The following is a 23,937-nucleotide window of genomic DNA, read 5'->3' on the forward strand; positions in this document are numbered from 1 at the left end:
CTCAAACTCACAACCCTGTGATCAAGGAGGAGTCACACACTCTACTGACCGAGCCAGCCAGGCGCCCCTTAACTTGTTTTTAAAATGCAATGATTTACAGCTCTTACATGCTACATTTTTATATTATTTTCCTTCCAGAATTGACCACCAACCATTAGTAATTATAATGAGTATATTTTTTATTTAAGTTGTCCCTTTTTCCAAATACATTGCACTCCGTCTACAGAATTCGTGTAGAAAATGGAAAGGTCTCAAATGTGTCAGGTTTAAAAAAGGATCCCGTTGGGATTCAATTTTATTCTGGCTGGAAATTAATAAAGTATTAAAGTATTATTAAACAGTACCATAGTCCCCCCCCCATCCAGTGGGGATATGTTCCAAGAACCCCAGTGGATGCCTGAAACCACATATAGTACTGAACCCCTTATATATACACTGTTTTCTTCCTGTACACACCTACAACAAAGTTTACTTTATAAATCAGGCACAGAGATTAACAACAAAAACTAATAATAAACTAGAACAATAATAATAATATGCTGCAATAAAAGTTATGTGAATGCAGTCTCTCAAAATTATCTTATTGAACGTACTCACCCTTCTTCTGTGATGATTTGAGATGAGAAAATGTCTCCTGGGGAGATGAAGTGAGAGGAGTGGAGTAGGCATTGTGACGTAGTATTTATCTACTGTTGACCTCCTGAGGATGTGTCAGAAGGACGATCATCTGCTTCTGGACAGAGGCTGACTGCAGGTCACTGAAACCATGGAAAGCTAAAGCACGGATGGAGGGGTGGGGGGTGGGGAGAGATTACTGTATCTGAGACACGCGCTGAGTGGTTTTTGCCGTACAGCACGTCCTCATCGTTTAGAGGGCTGGCACCAAGTATCCCAGATATTTCGCAACAGATGTGCATTAAACAAAGTCTCACCAATAAAAATCTTTGATAAATTTTATTCTCCATATTTGGGTAACGGTACAAACTCTACACCATGTCTATGAAGTCACAGTGCTGTCGCTGTACTAGAAAGGAAGGCTGCAGGTTGGCTGAGAAATTAAAATGCAAGACAAAGCAGGAGGAACATATGCTGTTGTTTCTTATTTTAGGACATATAGAGAGTCTCTTCAGTAAGTACTGCTCCAGTTGTCTTCATAATTCAGTGTTAGGGAAACCCAAATGTTTTCTGTTCATCTATGAAATCACTCAATTGGCAAGCAAAACATTTTGTATCATCTATTTCTAAATACAGGAGAAATAAAAGGAAGAAAGTAACAGGATATACACACTCATGCTATCTTGATTCTAATGCCTTATCTATAAAAACATACGGTTGTAACCATTGCTATCTAAAATTTTTATGAAGTGCGAAAGCCACTGATGACTCCCATTTTCATAAGTCTTTTTGCTTGGTCACCTACAGATGCCTTTCAGATTTCAAAAGACCAACCATTATTGTTCTCTTTGTGCCCCTAAGAAATCAAAACCAATGTACATTGATTTCCTTCTTTCTAAATGTTCCAGTTAAAAACTAAACAGTGAAAAAAATATATAGGAAACATTATCTTGGACACCTTTTTGTCAAAACAACAAAAAACGTGCAATACAAACAGAACTCAAGTTTTATTTTTTTGTTGTTGCTTTTTTTGACAAGACTGTCAAGAATAATATAGGTTATGTAGCTATAACCTTAAAGAAGGTGATATTTAGGTTGCAACAAAATACCTGCTAGTGAAAAAGCATTACTAGCATTTCAAAAATTTACAAAAATTTGACAAAATATTCTCCTAAACAGCTATCTTTATACTTGTAAACAAAATAAAAACAACTGGTTTATCCAGTTTCCACTGCATGTCAAACAGGCGGCAAAGTGATACAGATCATCTTTGATTTTAAAAGAAAAGTAATTAAAAGCTAAATTAGTTTAGACTGCACATATTATAGTCCCAGGGAATATTTTTGGAGGAGGACGCTGGGGTGGGGGGGTGGGGGCAGGATTAAAACAGGCTAATGTGTGACATCTACTTTAACAGTTGTGTGTTTTTTTCATTTACTTATATTGCCTTGATTGCCTTACAATTAGTTTTTTCCCTACAAGCTAACAGTACTGGTGCTGTACAATGCAAAATTCTTTTTCTTTTATTTCTCTACAGAAATAAGTGTGATCCACTTCCTATCAGTTTGCATAAACACACTTGAAACTTCAGGCATAATAGGAGGGCAGTTTCCTTGCGGGTTCTGAGGGCTTCTCTCTGGAACACCGGAGATGTTAACAGTTGGGCCTATACATGCATGCTGCCACAGATAGGTGGATGGTACAGGCGCCTCCTAGCTCGAGAACACAAACGGGAAGTAGGTCTGGATAAGGGCAAACTGCAACTTGATGTCCACCGCAGCCCTATCAGCACGTCAGCCGTATTTACTCCTTCACTTTGCTGATATAGTCAGCGATTTTGGAGACATTTTCTTCCTGCTGTTCTAGGGCATCTAGGACAATGCCCATCGGTGTCCTCTTCAAGCCTATTCCCTCCATTTTATTCTCCAGTTTGTTCTTGAGGTTCCGGAGTCTCAATGACGCGTGGATGAACATCACTGTGGGGAAGTGAAACCTGGTTAGCATGGAAGCAACTGTTCTTTGTCCGCCTCAACCTTAAGCTCCCTGTCTTCACACTTTGGGGAAACCGCCTCAGTTAACTGAAGACAAGTCCGATCTCTAATTGATCCAAGTCCTCAAAGGGATCCTTGGACTTGGTCTAAAGCTCTTCTTCGTAAAGTCACATATTAAGTTTTCTTTGTGTGTGAAGGTAAACGTATTCAGCAGGAAGGACCCTAATCTGGCAACCACACTCCCTCCCGTTGATTTGTTAACTTTCTGCTGCTGGCTTAAATGCCTTGAACTTCAGTGAACCAACAGGATTCCAATTTACATAAAAACCGACTTATACAAAGTTTTCCAGAAAGGAACTCACGCTCAGTTCACAGATTATCTTCCTGCAGGAAGCATGCAGGTGAAGTCCACCTAGGATGTGCCTCCCGAGGGGCAGTTTTCCAAAATGCTGGATATAGATGTATAGAACTAACGGTTTTATAGATCTCAGGTACCTCAAGGTTCCCCATATTTGCTTCATCACTTACAATTAGGCATGTTTGTTTACTAAGAAACATTCCCAGGCCCCTCTCCTGGACCTCCTGAACCAGAACCATAAAGGGATGGGCCTGAGAATCTGTATTTTAAACAGGTACAGCAGTGATTTTCAAACTCCTGTGCACATATAAATCACCTAAAGAGCCTGTTAAAAAGAAGCAAATTCCAGGTCTCCACCACCCAAAATTCAGACCAGTAAGACTGAGGTAAAGCTCCACAATGTAAAAAGCCAATATTCACTCTGGATGATTCTCATATATGTGATCTTGGACCCTCATTTTGGGAAGCACTGATGTGCATTATATCTGGAGACTTACAATCTAGACTGGCCTTTGGAAACACTTGAGGAGCTTTCTAAAAATACAGGTTTTCGGAGGACTGCTTTCAACTCACAGAATCAAGATCTCTAAGGGATCTGGCTGGGCAATCCATTTTTTTAAGTGTCCTGTATGATTCTGACGATCATCAAGGTCTAGGAGTCACGAATCCTGTCTAATTTCCTTATTTTATAGATGAGTGAACTACAACCCATATAGGATACCTGGTCCAGATCACATGGCTAGTTTTCAGCAGGTCTAGGAATAGAAATCTGGACCCTTGGGGCACCTGGGTGGCTCAGTCATTAAGCATCTGCCTTCAGCTCAGGTCATAATCCCAGGGTCCTGGGATCAAGCCCCGCATCAGGCTCCCTACTCAGCGGGAAGCCTGCTTCTCCCTCTCCCACTCCCCCTGCTTGTGTTCCCTCTCTCGCTGTCTCTCTCTCTGCCAAATAAATAAAATCTTAAAAAAAAAAAAAAAAAGAAATCTGGACCTTTGACTCTCTACCTAAGATCTATTTCATTACACTGGCCTGTCTCAGGCCCTGATGTGGAAAGGTACTGAAGTTAACAAGCTGTGTGTCAAAGCAGACTCTTTGAAATACTAAGCCTCTAGCACATAAGGAAAACTTCAGGAATATTTCAAAAAGTCTGAATTTGCTGATTCAAATATTTTGTCCAATAAGGGGCACCTGGCTGGCTCAGTTGGAAGAGTATGCGACTCTTGATCTTGGGGTCATGAGTTCGAGCCCCACATTGGGTATAGAGTTTACTTAAATATTTAAAAACAAAAACACATATTTTGTCCAATAAAGTGTGGGATTCATCCATAAATATTCTGGGCTTAATCTAACATAACCCCAAACAAGCAACTGATTTTATTTAATGAAATAAATGCACATGTGAAGTGCTATTAAAAGTTAAAGGGATCTTCCTGTCACTTAATATATAATTTTAATTAGATTTCTGCTGATGAGGCTGGAATTATATCTGTTCTCTATTTCAGGTTTCAAGTGTTTGGGATCTCAGTAAACAATGCATGTAAAATTTAGAAAATACCTAGTTCTCTCCACCAAAATCGGAGTACTTGGTAACTGTATTCTGGGCCAATTATTCTTATAGACTTAGGGCACTTTGATGCTAAACGTGATCTACTGAGTAGGCAGAGAGTAAATAGTTTACTTCCAAATGAAATACATTCATTGTGTGTCATGACAGTATGAATGGCACTTAAAGATTGAGAACAGACTCGAATATTCAACAAATCTGGAGGCCGTTGTAGGCTGTGCAAATTTCTTGCCATGGGACTTGGGATTTGTATTTCTTTTGTGCATTGTTGTATCCCCAGAAGAGTGTCTGGCACGGAGCAGACACTCTTATATATAATATATATATTTCACTCTTACATATAATTCCACTCAATATATATCTGTGGAATTAGGGAACCATCAGGCCTTGATCTGCTGTGGCAGAAAATTCTGACAATTTTGCAGACATGCTGACACACGTAAAGAACAGGTTAGGAAATTTCCAATGAATAATCACTCCTACATGGATTTTTTTTTTTTTTTATGGCATAAGAAAAGAAGACTGAGGTTCACTTACGCAACAAAGGAAAAGTGATGCCAAACACAAAGACCATGACTCCCCCGAACATGGATATGAGGAAGTAGCTAGCCAACATGACCACCATAACAAATGTCGTGGGATACTGCTTCTTCATCCGGCGGAGGATGTCTTTGTTGTGGGCTGCCCACACGAACCCTGTGAACACGAGCACCACTACAATGCCTCCAAGGATCATGTTGAAGGGGCTCAGGAACCTGGAATATGAAGAAAAGAGGGAGGCTAGGTCAGCACTGGTAGCAGCTGGGTGTGAAGATGAGGAAGGTGAGGAGGAGTCAAGTCACATGTTGAATACTTAGCATTTTATCTAAATTGTCTCATTTAATCCTCATAATGCAATGAGGTAGATACTAATTATTCATTTCTCAAATGAAGAAACTGAGGCATGGAGGTGAGAAAATGGTGGGGCCAAGATTGACATTGACCAGCAAACTGGTCAGTCCATCTTATTAGAGGCCCACAATTTTCAAAGACGTTTTCCCCCCAAAGTCCATACATGGTTTGTATTTTAAAACATATTACAAATATGTCTGAAGAATCATCTGGCATCTTGCTGTTTCTGTAGCTGGACAACTTCGATCTTGTTCATCACCTTGCCAAACGGTTCCTTTTTCAGACACACAGGTACCATCCAAACTTTTTTTGATACCTTTGTTTTCAACTGTTGTGGTTTGCTGAACCAGAACAGCTGAATTTGATACATGTTCAATGTCGTTTCCTTCAAGAATTAACTCATTCTCCTGGGCTTGAGATACTGAACAAGCAAAGCCTCATCCGAACCCTGCAGATGTATTTTTCACCCAAGAAATTTTGGATCTCAACAAGAGAACCATTCTTCCGGATAACAACATTGCTGGGGAAGTGAGCATAGCTGGACCTCCGCCTGTAACGGAAGCCCAGCGTAATGCCCTTGATCACGTTCTGTACGTGACTATGGGTAGTGCGAACAGGAGCCTGTCCCTTTCTCTTGCCCCACGTTTGTCAACCCTGAGCCTCTTCTTTCTCCTTCCAAGAAGACTGTGTACACTGATGAGACTGATGTCCTTTCACGATCACTGTGTGTCCCTGCAGAGTGATGTTGACATTTGCCGGAACATCAACATTCCGATTGCTGAGAACGGTCTTCATTCTCACAGTAAATGCGGCAAAGAGCTAAGAGACTTTTAAAATTTAAAAGAGACTGCCTCTTTCGGAGGGGCTGTTTCGCTTTCATTACATCCTGGGCTCTAGTGCACACCGGAGACAACGCTGACATATTTTCTGAGCCCTTCAGGTTTATCTAAATCCTCACAGAAGCTACCACAACAGATAGATGCAGAGGTCCCATGATGGCCTCCATGGGCCAGACCCAGTCTATTGTCACATTTGTGCTTGGATGGTACAGTGTTTAAAAAAACATTTATTTGAATCCCAACGTGTTGAAAAAATCCATACAACTTGGGATTTCTAGCTTCTCCTGTAAACAAGAAACTCTAACAACAGTAGGCCCACTTTTCCACACGTCAACGACTGGCTGGAGCATCTTCTCTTTCAGATAGAATAAATGCTCTCCAGTTAGCTCCCCTGTCCCCACCACCATCTACTGCATGGCCCTCACTGAGCCACCATTCATCGCTGCTTGTCTAACAGCTGCCCTGCACTGCTCTCTTACATAACCTGCCTGGCCCATGGAGGCATCGGAGTCTATGACTCCTGGCACAGAGACTCCATTGTAATTCTTTAAAAGGGCCGAGAGTGTCATTAGATGAGCTATCAACTGAGATTTCCAAGCACAGAGCCTCCGGCTTCATTGTTACATGAGCCAAAGGTTACACTACTGTTGATAAGAAAGAGGAAAACTAGACCCAGTATTTCATAAGTAAGAAGGATTGGGTGTTGTGGCCCCACTACCACCCCAACCCACTGTGTCTACAGAGCCCTTAATATGACATTTGTGGTCAGCTAGTACAATTGAGTTACTAACTTTTTACCCTCACAACAGGCTTAACGAGCATTTTACTTGGGAAGGACAATGAGGGTCAGCGTGTTTTCATCACGCTCTGAATATCAACGTGACTGATTTGGAAATGAGGGACGGGGTGGGGGGGGGGAACGGGAATGGGAGGTGATGCCAAGAGCTTACTTTCTCTGAAATAGAACAGATGAAGGATTCACACTTATAGTAGGGTTCATATTCGGGATAACTAAGATTTTTTTTTTAAAAATCCCTTTACATTTTAGCTCTAATTCTGCCTTCTGAAACACAAAAGCTAACTGAAATAGTTTCAAATAAGAGTAGAAGTATCACATACCTTAATGGGCAAAATCAGGGATATAATCAATGTGAAACTGCTTTGGAAAAGTTAAAAATTTCTATTAAGATGCATGGAATTAAACCACATGGCCATAAGTGGTAAGAGTAGTGTAGTAGGACATAATTTAGAGCTAAACCCTATAGTAGTAAGTTGCTTATTTCACTCAAAACTCTTGCAAATATTCATCCCCTCCCAGGCAATAAATCTCCCCCTCAGCATAGAGTCAAAGGAAACAAATAAAAATGCAAACACTGAGTTGTAACAATCGTCACATGAGTGGTATTTATGATGAAAAACTTTTAGAAGTAACGTACATGGCCACCAATTTACTAGAGGTGGTATATGCAGCTATTTTTAAATACTCAATAATATGGAAAGATATTAATAATATATCGAGTGGGTAAAAGTAATCATAATACATTCTGTTTGGTGGATTTATATATGTTATGTAGCTGAGAAGTAGAAATTTTTATAATTAGTACATTATTTTGTAATCAGAAATAAAATGAACATATAAGAAAGGCAAATATAAAAATATAAAAGCAACTTCTCCCTAGCCTAAGACCCAGGCTTGGCACAGGCCAGCTACAACCACCCACCTTTACTTCCATTGTCTCTCCGACAACATTAATGCAATTGCAATTCAGATGCCACAGCGAAGCTGTTCCTTCTCCCACCCAAACCTTGGTTCCCTGCCGATTCTCCAGATCCTCTTGTGGCCAGGTGCACCACCCCACTCCCCCACGCTTTCCCAGCATCCAGCAATTGAACTGTTCTGTCTGTCCTTCACCAGTTCTTTATCATCTGGGTCCACAGAGTCACTCTGTACTTTTTCTGTTTTAAAATTTTATCTGGGTTATGCTGTACCTTCTGCCCAGATCTGGGAAAGACAATTATAGGCCTGGGGAAAGGAAGAACTGGACAGGGCAAAAACAAAATCTTTCTTAGCAGGTGGTAAGGAAACTGAGTGGAGAGGCCCAGAAATTATCACCGATTAATAAATCTCATTCCTAGCACTCAAAAGATTCCGAAAAGAGTTATACTGAAAGACTGGAGCAGTTATACTAGGTAGGAGCATCGTGGGTAGTTTATTCCCATTTGTCTATTAGTTTCACCCAAATATTTTTGAGCTGTAAAGAAAAGCAAAGATCAACATTAACGCAAAAAACTAGAGTGGAGAGTTCAAGTTTAAGGAAACTGCTTTGCATAAACTGCAAATAAAAGATGGTTGGTTGGTAGCAAACTAGCAAAGTATCCTACTCAGTTCTTTCTAGAATGCCTACTAAAATAATTCGTGAGGTGAAACATACAACAAAAAGTATGCCAAGCTTTGTCTATTTTCCTCTGGACAAGCAAAGTACTTGGTGGCCATGTACATTACTTCTAGAAGTTTTTCCTCTGGACATTCATCTATGTTGAATGTCTAAATAAAGCCCAGGACAAAGAACAACAAAAAATCCAGGCCTGACTTAAGCAATTCCAAATTTGCTTTTCACCTGTTCCTGTTGCTCATGTTCAAGGGAAAAGACCGGAGCACAGAGCCCTATAGAACTGGTTTTAGCTTACAACACACCCAGCCACGATCTATAATTAGAAAGTAACCAAGTTTCCAAGCTGGAAAAAATGAACAAAGTTACTCGGAGCAGAAATGGTTTTCTTCCTTATTCTTAAGTGCCATTCCATTCTAACAAAGAGTAAAATTTGTACCACTCCAATGCCTTGGCACCTACTTGCACTTGGAGGAAAATAAAACACATACACCACCCTCTAGAGTTTAATTTCATTTTCCAGTGAGTGCAGGAACTTGTGAGCCAGTTCTCATCTGCGATGAGTGACGTTTTTTAGTCAACAGCTGGGCTCTTAGTCATGCCAGTCACAATAAAGCCCAGGAACCTTTAGGCAAAAACTCCCATAAATATGCTACCCCAGCTTTCATGGGGACAATTGCCACTGGGCTCGGATGGGTGGAGTTTCATTTACTGGTAGTCCCTGGATCAGAAAGGTGGGAGGAAGGGAGGCAGGAAGATAGAGGGAAGGGGGAAGGACAGAGAGGGGTGAGGGGACTGAGGGAGAGAGAGAATATAATTTTCTGATAGGACCTAGTTCAACAAGTCAAAAGCATGCAGTATTTTTCTAATGTGAGATAAAAACATATATCTACATACATATGCATTCTATTCCGTAAGTAACTGAGTAAATAAATAAATAAATGTAATGGTTAAAAATTCTACTGGAAATATTGACGGTTGTGAAAAGGTTTACAACCCTATCACAGAATCCTGTAGCAGAGTGTTCAAAGATAAATAGCTTCAGTCCCATTGCACAGATGAATAAACTGAGGCCCGGAGAAGTGAAGAAACACATTCGAAGGGGTCTAGGGGAGAGGAAAGGGTGCCAGCTGATGTAACCGTGACAGCAATTCATAATACAGCCCTTTGTGTATTGTTAAGCAGCTACAGGACTCCAGTTCCCCTTCCCCCGCACCCACCCATTCTCGGTATTCTTCCAGTTGGGGTCAGGAACAAAGAATCATTCTGGGAAATCCCTTAGCATTCTGGTTTCTCTCTGAAGCAAGGTGGCTATGAGCAGGTGTGGACACGGGGTCCTGAATGTGCCAACACAATTCAGCTAGTAGAGCTATAGTTTTAGCATAAGTTCCTGAAGTCGGGGGGGGGGACCAAAAAACTTGGCTGATCACAGAATTTTAGAGGTAGGGCAGATCTTGAAAAAATACATCTCATCCTACACATAAGCAAGCTAAGGGACAGGTTAGTAAGTATGCTCCAAACCCATAAACTGTAGAGTTGGCGATAAACGTTTACCAAAACGGAGATCCTCAGATCAAGTTGAGTGCACCGTTGGTAATTCCCGGCAACTGCAAGGCCCACAAGAGCCAAAAAGGCAGTGAAATACTTCCAGAGCAGTAGAAGCCGCTTTGCCCCGAGTTCCAATTTTCTAACCCAAAAAAGGTATTTTTGTAGTTGGGTTCCTGAGGAAGCCTGACTCACCAAGAAGGGAGGGAAACAATTTACTCACAGTGGATTTCTCTAAATTGGTGATGTTTTTCTGTGGTCCTTAAACAGCCAGAGGGGTCATTGCAAATATGAATTCACCCATCCATTTCCTTGCTTCTCCTTGCTCTTAGAATAAAAACACAGTTCGTTACACAGGCTCCAAGGCCGCACAGGGTCTGGCTCCTACCTACGTGTGCCGCCAGGCCACCGCATACCCTTGTGTAATTTGTACCTGGCACAAGGAGGCCTGGCTGGGGTGGTAAGTGAGGGGCTACAATCCAGGCCAGATTTGACTCACTAACCAATTTGGCTTAGGCTGCATCTGCTAGGAGTGAGGAGTGGTTTCAATAATCAGTCTGAGGGAGCCTGAAGGCTAGCAGCAGCCCTGCCTGTGGTCTTTTCCTACGCCACCTCCTGATTCTACACCCCGTCCTCTGGGGCTTCGATCTCCCTCTAGACCTTGCCCTGTCTCTGGCCCCCACAGGCCTGCGCACAAGCCATTCTCTGCCTGATTCACTCCTACTTCCTTCAAATCCAGCCTAATCAGCCCTTCTTCTGTGTCTGGTCACATCAGAACCCCATATAGTGGTGCTCCTCCTTCCTAGCCTCATCACAGTGGTGGTGTTACATTTACTTGAGTGAGGATTGGATGCATGTTTGTCTGCCACTGGATTAAGCTCTATGAGGGCAGGGACTGTAACATTTTCTCCCCAGCACCTAGCACAAGGCCTGCCTGGCACACAGTAGGTATTCAATATAGTTGTGTTGAAAGAAAGAAAAAAGGTAGGTAAGGATCTTGCATATTTTCATGTTATTTAAAGGAAGCTCAGCAACTTTCCATGGGTATGAATGAAGTGACAGGAGGTTTCTCCCGGACAAATCACTATTATTCACACTGCACACTAGACATTACTGGAGAAATAGTCCCTGTCTTTGTACCTTCATAGAGTTGTGATGAAAGGAACAGAGGAAAAAGAAAAGTAGGAAATATCATGCGTATGCCCGTGCAGATGTGAGGTAGAATGATTGTGACATGGTCAGAAAGGGCCCTTTGGCTTGCTGGCAGGAGGAACTTTGTAAGTCTTGCCGCTAGTACGTGCTGGGGCTCAGGAGGGAGAGTGGGAAGCACAGGAGACTCATACTCCTGCAGACATGTCTATATAGGCCCCCTTTGCTCTTTGATTCCTCAGATAACCCCAATGGCCTTCCGTGGTTATTTTGGTTTCCCAGCATGGCTTCCGTCCTGGCAAGTACTATTTCTGACCACAAAGTATAGATGTAAATGTATAAATCAGCTTTGAGTCAATATGATCAGGGTCACCTTGGCCTAATAATCACCAGGTAAAGGAGACTTTGGAGCAGTTAAGGTGGGATGGGAGCCTGCCTCTTTTGTCACGGAAAGGGCGTAGTAGCCTAACATTGAGATTTTTCTTAACCAATTGAATTAGGAAGACCCACAGTATTTATTGTATCCTTGTTGATACTATTTGTTGCATCCTGTGCACTTGGCACCATGAAACTAAACACTCAAATGATCCACTGTCTTGGCAGCAGCTGGCATGTTTAAAGTATTCACAGTAAGACATACCTAATGAACTTCCATGTTTTCTTTTGTGTTTATTAAGCTAATTGCTTATTTTATTCTTAATAAACAGTGAGTTGGGCCTGGTTTAGAAGCCATATATCTCAGACTTCCCACAGTGATGGAGCTTCAAATGATCTGATTAGCTTGCAACTGTTCCTTTTTAAACTTTATATTAGGGCAAATTTCTACCATATACGATGTTAGAGAGAATGGTATAATGGACCCTCATGTATACTCATCATTGCTTTCAACAATTAGGAACCTATGGTCACTCTCACAACAGATAGTCTTTTGGAACTGAGGTGGAAAGATCTTTTGTTTACAAACTGTTCCTTCTGAATCCTTTTGGTAGAGTAAATTCAATTGTTTTCCCATGGCAGGTTCTTACAGCGCTGAGAAGGCTGGGGATGGGGAAATGAGCCTGGTGACACATAATCTTCCTTCTTATAAGGAGGCTCCTGTCTGTTTACCTCCCACCAACACCCAATTTCTGCATTCCCTTCTGTTTCTCTGAGACAGGGAAAAACCACACTGATGGCGTACGGAAGCAGATTATAGAAGCAGGAACCAAAGCCTTGGTTTTCTACTTCAGACGGACTTTCTGCCTTCTGCGTGGTGTCTCCGTTAGTGATTGCTCCATGGAAGGGCAGGCTGGGAAATCCTGTTTATGGTAAATCCTTGCAGAAGGGAGAGGCAGCCTGCAGCTTTTGTCTGAGATCACAGGCATGAAAGTGTTCTCTGAAACAAGGAGCAAGCCTATTGCAACAAGACAGAGGAGGATGTTATGGGTATGTATTCTGAAGCTGAGTGATAAGGGATAGAATTCATCTGTCCAAAAGGAAAAGAATAAGAAATTTCCAACAGTGCTGCACAATTTGGTATTAAGGTCAAGTTCATCTTTTAGAATTGGATTTCTTATGCAGAGCTCTCGGCCCCTACTAAGTAGATTGAGAGCTTTTGCCTTCTAAGAATGGGGCCAGGAATCCAAAATATGCTCATTTGTACACATACCCAGAATCATTATAAATCCTAATGTGGGAAAAAGGAGACAGAAACTACCATCCCCGGGCTGATGGTGGCAGGGAATATATTTTTTTTTAAAGTGTCCGGGGAAAAGTCAAGAACAAGGTTGCATAAGTGGTGTCCGAGGATTTAATAAAAGGCAATCCTTATTAGACGAAGAATTTTGAGATTAAAATTTTATTGAGCACTGACAGACCTCTTAAAGTTCTGTACTCAGAAGAAGCACGTAACCCATGAAGGAAAGACATATGCCTGCATTACATGTGCCTCAAGTGCAGATAAAGAGGGATGGGAGGGCAGGAAGGGATTAATTCTGGGAGGACTGGGAAGGCAGGGCGGAGCTGTACTCCTGCTCGTATCCTCGGTGCCTACACAGTATCTGATACACAGCAGGTGCTCAGTAAATACTGATTCAACTGAATAAAAGACATCTGAGCTGCAGGGGAGGATGGGAAGGAAAGGTATAATTATCCTTTCCCCCATCCACATACTCAATGCCTGTTCCATTTTCAACACCTGAGTTTTGAAATTTGGGATAATAATGCACAAGGGAAAGAAGGTAAGTTGAAAAGAATGTGTTTATGTAGGTGCATATTTTTGTACACTTGCTATCCTTGTATAAAAATTAATTATGTCTGTAGTTTCATCCTGCTGCCCCTCTAGACTCTAAACACGATGCAAGTCGGAATCACAGTGTCTTACTCTCCACTGTATCTCCTAGCCCGGTGCCTGAGAAGTTGGCAAATGCTTCATAGTCTTTGTGTAGCGAAAGAAGCAAAAAAGAGAAGAGTAATATTGTAGCATTGGCGTGGAAGCTGATTAATCTCAAAAACAGAATTTTCTGCTAGGTTTTGGCATAAAAGAACTGCAATTAATTCCATCTGCAAATGTTTTCATACATTCCGATCCAGAGCGTCCCAGGGCTCTCTTATCCTTTTCTTCCTTTACCAACTAGAAACTTGGGTTTTTCATCCTTGCAGCATTAAAAGGTACAAACAATTTGACTATTTTTCAATACCAGACACTGGCAGCCATAGGCCTCAAATATATTATGGGACCACACTCATTTTAAAAAGATTAAAGTAACGCTCTTTTCAAACAGAAGTACAAGCCTTCCAGAAACGCCTTGCCATTTCAAGCAACTACAAGCATAAAGTGGCACCTGGAATTTCCACCCTCTGGAAACACCCCCACAGGCCACATGGTGAAGAAGTACTTTAAGAATATATGGGCTCGGGGCGCCTGGGTGGCTCAGTCGTTAAGTGTCTGCCTTCGGCTCAGGTCATGATCCCAGGGTCCTGGGATCGAGCCCCGCATCAGGTTCCCTGCTCGGCAGGAAGCCTGCTTCTCCCTCTCCCACTACCCCTGCTTGTGTTCCCTCTCTCACTGTGTCTCTCTCTGTCAAATAAATAAATAAAATCTTTAAAAAAAAAAAAAAAAGAATATATGGGCTCATTCAGCAGCTACACTGTGCTGTCTTAAAGGGGAGACCTGAACATACACATCTGAAAATAAATGAGCCTTTTAGCTGGAGATGTACTGGAGGCATTTATATATTTGAAAATTTTGTGTGTGGTTGGTGCTTTCTGATGCCACGCCAGGAAATAAGACTCCTGATGGCAGGTAGGAATTTGTGAGAATAAGAAAAGCAAATAATACAAATGTGTGAGAGTTGGCGATGGAGCTGAATTTGGTTAATTAGGAGCTTCAGAATATTTGCAATATGACTTAACAGAGAAAGTATTTTACTTCATAACAATAAAAGAGGCTACTAATGATTAGCAGTTTTTGGTCTTATTTAGCCACACCAACTCCAGCCCTCACCATTGTGAAACTGGGAGTTTGATGGGATCAGTACTTCTCAACTTCAACCTGGGGGTGTATATCAGAATCACCTGGGGAGGTAAGGTCCTGGACCCACCCAAGAAATATATATTTAGTATTTCTGAAGTTAACACCTGGGCATATGGGTACATTTATTTAAATTTTCTCAGTGGTTCTTTTGAACCAGACCAGACCAGTGCTTCTTAAATTTTAATGTGTCTATGAATCATCTGAGAGTCTTGTCAGAAAGCTGACTGATTCAGCAGGTCTGGGAGGGTGCCTGAAATTCTGCATTTCCAACAAGCTCCCAGGGTGAAAGATGCTGCTGTTCCATGGCCCATACTCTAGATTTCTCCAGCTCAAATCTTTTGGCATTCTGTTAAGCACAGAAATTCCTGTCCACAACCAGAATGTATCACATACTGAGCACTTAAACTGCAAGGGCAATTAGGTGTTGCCTTTGCTTTTCACTTTGAAAATAGAGGCAGAGACTTCTATTGCTGTTTATGATATAAAAAGAAAATCGAGGGGCGCCTGGCTGGCTCAGTCAGTGGAGCATGTGACTCTTTATCTCGGGGTTGTGAGTCTAAGCCCCACGCTGGGAATAGAGATTACTGGAAAAAAAAAAAGAATATCTAGTGCCAAGATGTATTGTGTGAAGAATGGAGGAGGTAAGTCATATCTTCTTCAATCTTAGGCATTTTCCTTTCTTGATTTAAAAAATGCAAAGCCACTTTCAGCAAAACACACACTTCCCAGCTTGTTATTCATGCTATTCCTTTTAAGTCACCCAATCTCTTCTGAAGTGACGCCTAAATCTCAAAAAGAAACTGAAGTCTTCAAGGGAAGCAACACAAGTGTTTATAAGAAACACAAGTTACAATTATGACAAAACCACTAAAGTATATCCATCATCTAATACTTCTAAGAGAAGTCACAAGCTGTGAGAATTCCAAATATACCTAGAACCTAGGATTTAATATAATAACAGCAGCTACTGTTTAAATATTATCACTTGCTGGGCCTTAATGCACTTTATATTAATTGTCATGTAATTCCAATTTTATGGTAGTGGAACTCCAGAGCACATGAACTTTTAAGCAAAAATGAAGAAAAGCAACAGCCAGAATGATGTCAAAAAAGAGAAAGTGAGTTTGTGGAATCAGTAGAGTCTTCCAGGCAGATTAATAAAAGAATGATAGTATAACAGATTTAATAAATCAAGGATAATGATCAAAGCCATGTAAGCTTCAAATCTGCTCCATTCTTAATGTTTGAAAAGTCAGAAGCCAGGAGCTAAAATCAAATTGTTTTGCTAAGTAACTGCCAAGAACTGTTTTTTGTAACTTGTTATAAACTAACTTGCATTTAGTGAAAGTGATCACCAAATTATCATGATTTTCTTAGCAACAGAGCTGTGGTTCTCCACCAGGGGTGATTTTGACCCCCAAGGGACATTTGGCAATGTCTGAAGGCAGTTTTTTTGAGGGCCTGGGTGCTACTGGCATTCAGAGGGTAGAGAGCAGGGATGTTGCTAAATATCCTACAATACACAGGACAGCCCTCTACAACAAAGAATTATATGATCCCAATTGTCCATAGTACTGGTGTTGAGAAAGCTGGCAGGAGAGTATTTCACCAAAATTCTACAAGGGCAATATGAATTAGTGAAGAGTTTGAATTATAACCTTTTCTAAACTGAATTTTTACGCTGTAGTAATCTTAACCAATATGTAGCAAGTGCAGTCAGCAATGACCCAGTTAGAATCACTTTAGGAGCATGCTGTTGCTATGTACTAGCTTGCTGCTATGTGCTTCAAAATAATTTGTTCCATTAGGTAGGTTAAAAGTTGCCCCCGTGATTACATTGAGGCCTTCTGTTCATTTATTTACTCAGATTCACCAACTGAGCATCTGCCAAATAGCAGGCCTCAGTTACAGCAAATAAAAGTAATGGTAACGACGACAAGAAAAAGAAAAAGCAATCACAAACAAAACCCACAGTCTCTGGCCTCAAGGAATTTATAGTCCAGAGTGGAGACAGGTAAACAGACAACTTAAAAGCCTGTGAGGGGACTACCAGGAAAAATACAGGCACGGGTGTGCGGTCCAATTAACACAAGGAAGTGAGGGACAAAGGGAAAATGTTTCCTCAAAGAGATGGTACCAAAGCTGAGTCTTGAGGGAGAGGCAGGAGTAGGTGAGTTAGCAACTGGAGCTTGGGTGGATGGCGCTGTTGGGATAAAGATGCTGTCTATGTTTCTCACACCAACAATGATTAGAAAAAAAACAAAACAAAACAATAATAAGTAACATTTGTGGAGCAAAAACTAAGAGCTGGACACTAGTCTAAGAGCCTTGCCTGTAGTAACTCGGATAATCCTCACAGAAGCCCTATGAGGCAGGTTCTATAATTAGTCTCATTTATAGATGAGGAGGCTGAGGCGCAGGTGCAGTTGAAGTCCAAGGTTACACAGCCAATGACTGGCAGCTGGGATTTAAAATTTACTTAATGTGGCTCTGGTGCCTGAACTCTGAACCACTACTTCATACTCTTTAAAGAGCCAGAAGATATGACAACTATCTTCAACAAGGACTGTTAGCTAAGAGACTTACTCAGAATTAATCTAAGAGGCAGAGTAGACCTATTGAGTAGAAGTCACATGCCTGGTAAACCAGGCTTTTAGGACGAAGACCAAACTTCTAACCATGGATTGATTACGAGGCCCTGCCTGATGAGGCCCTCAGATACAGATTTACCTCTATCCCAATCCCTCTTACTCTCCATCTTGGGAAAGGCAGCCCTTTCTGTTGTTTTTGGAGCTAGATGATATCCACTTGGTCTTCCCTCTTCTTTCCTGCGAGTTGGAAGAGCAGGCTTTCTGCATCCTGACTCAGGCCAGTTTTCAACACAGGAGAATTCACAGTTGAGACTAGAGCCCTCCAACAATGCCCTGGAGGCCCCTCCTCACTACTAGGGGACAGAACCATTGAAGAACACCCTTTGAACATGGTCCCTTCCCCAGTAAACACCCAGGCCACATTTTCACACACACTCTATCAAGATACGGGAAACTATCAGATGCTATAGAAGACAGCCCCCAACTCTGCTCTGACCCACCCATCTACTGACATCACTGAGAGGAGAGTTCTCTTTAGAATGAGAAATGTTCCAGAGTCAACTAAGCTCTCTGACCTTGAAGATATTTGGTTTCTTCCAGCTTTAAGAGACGAAACTTCATGACTCATAAGAAGATGGCACATTATGGCACATTAGGGGCACCTGGGTGGCTCAGTCGGTTAAGCATCTACCTTCGGCTCCAGTTGTGATCCTGGGCTCCTGGGATTGAGCCCCTCCTGGCATTGAGCTCCCTGCTCAGCCAGGAGCCTGGTTCTCCCTCTCCCTCTGCCCAGCCACCCCTCCCCCCCCCCCCCGCACTGGCTCGTGTTCTCTCTCTCTCTCTCTCAAATAAATAAATAAAATCTTAAAAAAAAAAAAAAGATGGCACATTGTTTAGAGCACAAGACTGCGTCTGTGACTTTGAGCAAGTCATTTATACTCTCTGAGCCTCAGGAATAATAATAATCAAAATAATATCTCATCTCACTGGGTTGAATGAGATAATGCACGTAAATTACTTAGCAAATACTTGGCACACAGAGCACTCAATACTCAATAAATGTTTGCTTTTATTATTATTATTAGATTATAAGAAAAAAAGTCGTTTGTGGAAAAATCACTGACTGTGTGTTTGTGGATGCAGAGAAAACAGTTAAAGGTCATATACCAAATTTTTACTGGGGTATGAAGGAGAGGGAAATCTTGTATTTTACACACATGCAATTTTCAAAATAATTTACTGCTGACCTGTGTCTTTTGTAAATTTTTAAAAATAAGAATAATAAAAAGTAAAGATGGCTATTTTTTACTTTTACCATCAAAAAGTTCACTGCCAACCAACATTTCTTATTTAAAAAGGAAAATGGGAAGGGCCAACACTCCAAAACTGCCTGAGTGAGTAGGCTAAGGCACCATAATGAGGGAGCTATATTTAGTAAGGGGGCTGGACCCTGACCTTCACAGTGAAAAATGGATTCCAACAAAGCAGCAAGGCTGCCCAAGCCTGTGTCTGGTCTGGGCAGTACCCCTCTTTGAAAAGCAATAGTTTTCTCTGAACATTTGACTGGTCTCTGTCAAACCTTGTCCAATATCTAAGTTTTGAGGGTTACCACAAAAAAAAAAAAAAAAAAACCTCATATCTAGATCACCAGATAGTATGTCTGGCTTGTTTCTTTACTAAGAGGGAGAAAAGAAAAAGAAAGCAAACCAACAGATGCAATCCTATATACTATTTATTACGTTTTAAAGAAATGTTTTAGTGTTCTGGGAAATGAGCCTCACGCATAAAGTTAGGGGAAGGTTCAGGAGGCAGCTGCCCCAGGCCTTAGGCCTGTCCTACCCTAACTAATTTTAACTTGGCTGCCACTCTAATTCAGAGTCGGCTCAGAGCCTGTGCCCTCCACACACCAAGTCATTCTCAGAGTTTGTGATTCCTTAAGCAACACAGAATGAGGATCTGTGCAACTGTCTACTGAATCCTGCAAATGAGCATTCTCTTCTGCATGGGGGCAACGACCCTGAACCACATCTGGAAATTGTGAACTTTCTCCTCTGTGCTGTGTTCCTGGTCCTATAGCTTCTCAACAATTGTCACATGCCCTTGGGCTAGAAGTCATGTCTGATTGATCTTGGTGTTGTTTTGAGCTTGGCACAAAGAAGTGACTCAATAATAAATAAGCCAAAGATCAGCAAACCACCCTAAGAAACCACCCTATTTGGCCTTTCCCACACCCTCCAAGTTTGGATTTCTCCTCTTTCTCCCAGGCCAGCTTGTACTTTCCCTCTCTAATGGCAAGCAAGTTCCTTTATAAAATCTGAGGTTGGCTTTTTCTTTAAAGATGCATAGAATCAGCAAGATCTAGAATATCACCATCCTGCACAAGTGAGAGAAGCATTTCTTAAAGGCTAAACTACAAGAAAAGGTGGTTTCTAGTAAATCAGGTGTGTGTGTGCGGGAAGCGGGTGGAATCCTATGTAACACAGAACACTTTTTATTTTAACATCTGTTATTGAGAAGGCCTTTAATAGGATGAGACCACGGGTTAGGAAGTGAAGGAGAGAAAGTAGCCACGCCGGACGACTCCTGGATGAAAACGCAAGAGAACCCGGTTCCTAGAGTCAGGGCAGCCTTCACCCCACACCGGGAGATGCGCCACCAGGAAACACCCACCCTCTGGCTCCCAAGCTCATCTTCCTCCTACAGTGCAGCGGGCACTAGGCGGAAAACCCACAAAGCGCGTTGCTTCTTGGGTGCCCTTTTTACACTAAAACCCCCAGAATGCAGAGTTCGGATCCACACCCAGTCGCCCAAGTCTCCCAGGGCTGCGCCCCTTTCCGCCAGCCCCAGGATAGGGTTACACCACTTTCCTCTTTCTTTCTTTCTTTTTTTTTTTTTTTTAAGATTTTATTTATTTATTTGACAGAGAGAGACACAGCGAGAGAGGGAACACAAGCAGGGCGAGTGGGAGAGGGAGAAGCAGGCTTCCCGGCGAGCAGGAAGCCCAATGCGGGGCTCGATTCCAGGACCCTGGGACCATGACCTGAGCCGAAGGCAGACGCTTAACGACTGAGCCACCCAGGCGCCCCTCCTCTTTCTTATTTTTAAAAGACTGGGGCGCTGCAAATACCTACAAGAGCCTAATCAGGGCACAGAGGAAAAATAAAAGTCAGTTTTTCTTGTCCGAAGCTGGCAAAATTTCTTCACCCCTAGAAATCCCCTCACGTCTCCGCCCGAGGCACGGGAAGGAAAAGGGGACCCCAAGACTGCTGCGGCCTCGCCCTGACAAGTTTCCACAGGCTTGACCGCTTGCACTTGCCAGGGCGGAGGCTGGGCTTGGAGAGCGTTTCCACATCCCGGGATCCTGTATGTACACCCGGAGCCCCACGGTGCCGCCCTCGATCAGTGCCCCGGAGGGGGACCCCACTTACCCCACAACGGAAATCATCATGGCAGCCACCACCAGGTAGTTGGTCTGATAATAGAGCAGGTTGCTCACCACGCGGTTGTTCCATTTGGAAATGTCCCTGAAGTCCGGCCGGGCGAAGCGGTCAGAGCCAGGGAAGAAATCGTCCCAGGCGCGGAGCGGGGCGAAATTCACGTCCATGTCTAGTCTCTCAGCTTCTTGTTCTTCCCCTCTGGAATCTGGCGGCGGCGGCGGCGCCAACCGATCGGCTAAGCTGGGTTAGAGATGACAGCGGCTCACGCTCAGCCGGCTCTGCGGTTGGTGAGCAGCGGAGCGAAGGAAATTGGGAGCGGGCGGGCGTTTTTCTCTTCTTTACTTCTTGATTGGCTCTAAGAGGTTGGTTACAGAAAAAGTGGGGCCTCGCGACAGAGCAAGGGGCAGAGTGCAAAATAGAGATGAAATAGAAATAAACGAGCGGAAATCCCTAGTGTGAAGCGAGATGGCATTGCCTTCCCTGACAGTCCGAATACACACAGCCTCCTTTAAAATACCCCTTTTTGAGTGTTCAACATAAGAATGTGTTCTGGATTTTAGGGAAATTTTTTGCAGCTGTTCAGATGCTAATCTAAGTGAAATGGAATGGAAGGCAACTATAGTGTTACTGGAAGATGAGCTGGTTTTGAAAACTGAGTAGTTACTAACCTCTGCACATCTGAATGCAATTCTCATGTTTTCTGTTCCACCATGAGTCACTATGAGTGAAATCAGATTGGCAAAATGGGAAAGAAGAACGTGTAGAATGGAAGGGCTGGCTTGTTATTTCACTTCTCTTCTTTTGTTCTCCATCTCTGTCTTCTCCAGACAAAATTATTGAACTACTGTGCTATTCTGATGCGGTGGGCACTCTAGGCACATCAGCCTTGAGCTGGGATGTTGTTCACCTTAGAAAGCAAACAATGGTCTGCAGTGACCAATAGTGTAGAGTAATTGCTTCGAGTTAGATATTACTGCTATTGTTACTAATAATAGCACAGGCCATGATTCATCTGTATGGTATTAATAATAGTGCTCTAACCTGATTTGTTTTCTGTGGTTTATAATGAACATCCACTGACTTTTCTCTATCTTGTTGCAATTTTATTGTTGTGGTTGTCTCTGAGTAGGCTTGATAGGGGACAAAAAGGTAGAAGATTTCAGTATGATGCCAACAGATATTTTGAGTCCTTTCAAGGCTCTGTGAAAGCACTCTGGGGGATTAAAAAAAAAAAGGTGAGAAGAATGCAGCCTTGCCCTGCCTTCAGGGATCTTGCAATGCAGTGGAAACACTAACTTAAATGTATTACAGTAAGAGGAGTGCTAGGTAGAGATGTGCCAGACCTTAGTGCTCAGTTACAGGAAGTTACAGGGTGTGGAAGAATTCCCTGGGGCTTAAGAATTTCAAGGAGCAACACTGCGGGCAAGCTGAGAAAATGATCTTGGTCATGACCAGCATACCAGCACCATTAGGCCCCCACACCTGTTGGAGAGATCAGTGAACATTAGGAGCTGTGACCAAGAACCTTCCAACTGCTCAGGACTGCATGACCATAAACTGTCAGATGTCTGTTAGTAATAATATGATTCCTCATTGATCATAGGCAATTGATATCCAGTAAACATTTGTTCTGTGAATTTTTATTTATTTGTTTAGAGGCACCTGGCTGGCTCAGTTGGTAGGATGTGACTCTTAATCTCAGGGTCTTTAGTTCCACATTGGGAATAGAGCCTACTTAAAAAAAAAAAAAAAAAAAAAAAAAGAATTTATTTGTTTAAACCTCCAGAGAGGTTTAAAAATAAAGAAATGAAAAAAAACCCGGATATAACTGTATTTAGCATGATTTCCTTCTCCCTCTCTCATGAAGTATTAACCATGCTTCTCTCTGGCTGCATACGAGAGAATTTGTTTTCCCACTACACATTTCTATCTTTGTCAAAATAATTTTAAATAAAAATGGACACATCTGGAATCCTTACTTGATTTCAGGTACTCTTCGAAATGCTATTAGTAGCAGCACTTTGTCATTATTCATTCAGGGGTTGGCCTTCCTGCAGCTCCTATATCCACACTTGTGCTTCTAGATAGACCCATTCTGAATATTTATCTGTATACAAACCATAGTGGATAGTCTAATAGTTTATGATATATTACCTTTGAAATGAAATAAATCTGTTTCATGTCTGTTACTTTCATTGCTGGCAAGGGCAGGTGGCTATTTCTAATTGGCCTGTCTGAGCCAGTGGGAGTGCCTTGGTGTCATCTACCAAAACACCACCACAGGAGTCTAGGTGTTAGGCACACAGATGAAGGCCTAGATGCCTTTGCAGTCCTCTTCATTGTCCATCAGCACCCTGTTCCCAGGCCTCAGCTTCCTCCCTATGAAATGGGTAGGTTTGGACTAGATGATCTCTAAAGCACCTGTTGGTTTTTATCATCTGAGGGGGCTGTGGAGCTTGCTGCCACTAATCGGAAGGTCTCCTCTCTGATCAGAGAGTAGCATTGCTGGAGCCCCGCCCGCATGAGTCTGTTTTGAAAAGCGTGGGCTTAATCTCAGTGGTTTCTATCTGCAGAGTAGTCTCGGCAAAATTAAAAAAAAAAAAAGAGGTTTCTGGGTTGATACTGAGACATGTGACCCACGAAAGTGGCTGGTGTCTCCTGCTACAGACTGTGGACTGTGAACTCTGTCTTCTCCCATTTACTGCCTGGCACTGACTTTCAGCTCAATGAGTGCTATTGAACTGAACCTGATTGAGGGATAATAAAGGACAAAGAGGAGACAACATATAATTTATTAACAGCAGCTACATTTACCGAGTACCCATTAGGTTTTACGTACTCCATGTCAGTGGTTCTCAAGCTTTATTTTGCACAGAATCATCCAGGGTTTTGCAGAAGGTTGGGGATGGGGCCTGAAAACTTGCATTTATAACAATTCCCCAAGTGATGCTAATAGGACTGATCAGGGGATTATATTTTGAGAACCACTGTATTTCATTCAATTCTCAGTCTTACAAGGCAAATATTTTACAAATGAAGACCCAGCAGTATC

At 42.3% G+C, this 23,937-nt stretch overlaps 1 protein-coding gene across 1 annotated transcript; it reads right to left on the bottom strand.

Moving 5' to 3' along the window:
* Nucleotides 1–939: 939 nt before the first annotated feature.
* On the bottom strand, nucleotides 940–21,173 carry ARL6IP5 (ARF like GTPase 6 interacting protein 5). The gene is made up of 3 exons (XM_036082719.2): nucleotides 20,877–21,173; nucleotides 5,067–5,284; nucleotides 940–2,591 (listed from the first exon to the last, which is right to left on the bottom strand). Exons 1-3 carry the CDS (start codon nucleotides 21,050–21,052, stop codon nucleotides 2,419–2,421), a joined length of 567 nt encoding a protein of 188 aa, XP_035938612.1. The 5' UTR covers nucleotides 21,053–21,173; the 3' UTR covers nucleotides 940–2,418.
* Between the last annotated feature and the right edge of the window lie 2,764 nt (nucleotides 21,174–23,937).

Source organism: Halichoerus grypus, chromosome 1 (genome assembly GCF_964656455.1).
Source record: "Halichoerus grypus chromosome 1, mHalGry1.hap1.1, whole genome shotgun sequence".
Classification (NCBI taxonomy): domain Eukaryota; kingdom Metazoa; phylum Chordata; class Mammalia; order Carnivora; family Phocidae; genus Halichoerus; species Halichoerus grypus.

Excerpts from the sequence above, each read along its gene's own strand:
- ARL6IP5 (XM_036082719.2), bottom strand. The coding sequence starts at position 21,052 with ATGGACGTGAATTTCGCCCCGCTCCGCGCCTGGGACGATTTCTTCCCT. Across the intron at positions 5,285-20,876 it reads ATGATGATTTCCGTTGTGGG|GTTCCTGAGCCCCTTCAACA; the intron begins GTAAGTGGGGTC and ends TTCATATTCCAG. Across the intron at positions 2,592-5,066 it reads CATCACTTTTCCTTTGTTGC|TGATGTTCATCCACGCGTCA; the intron begins GTAAGTGAACCT and ends ACTTCCCCACAG.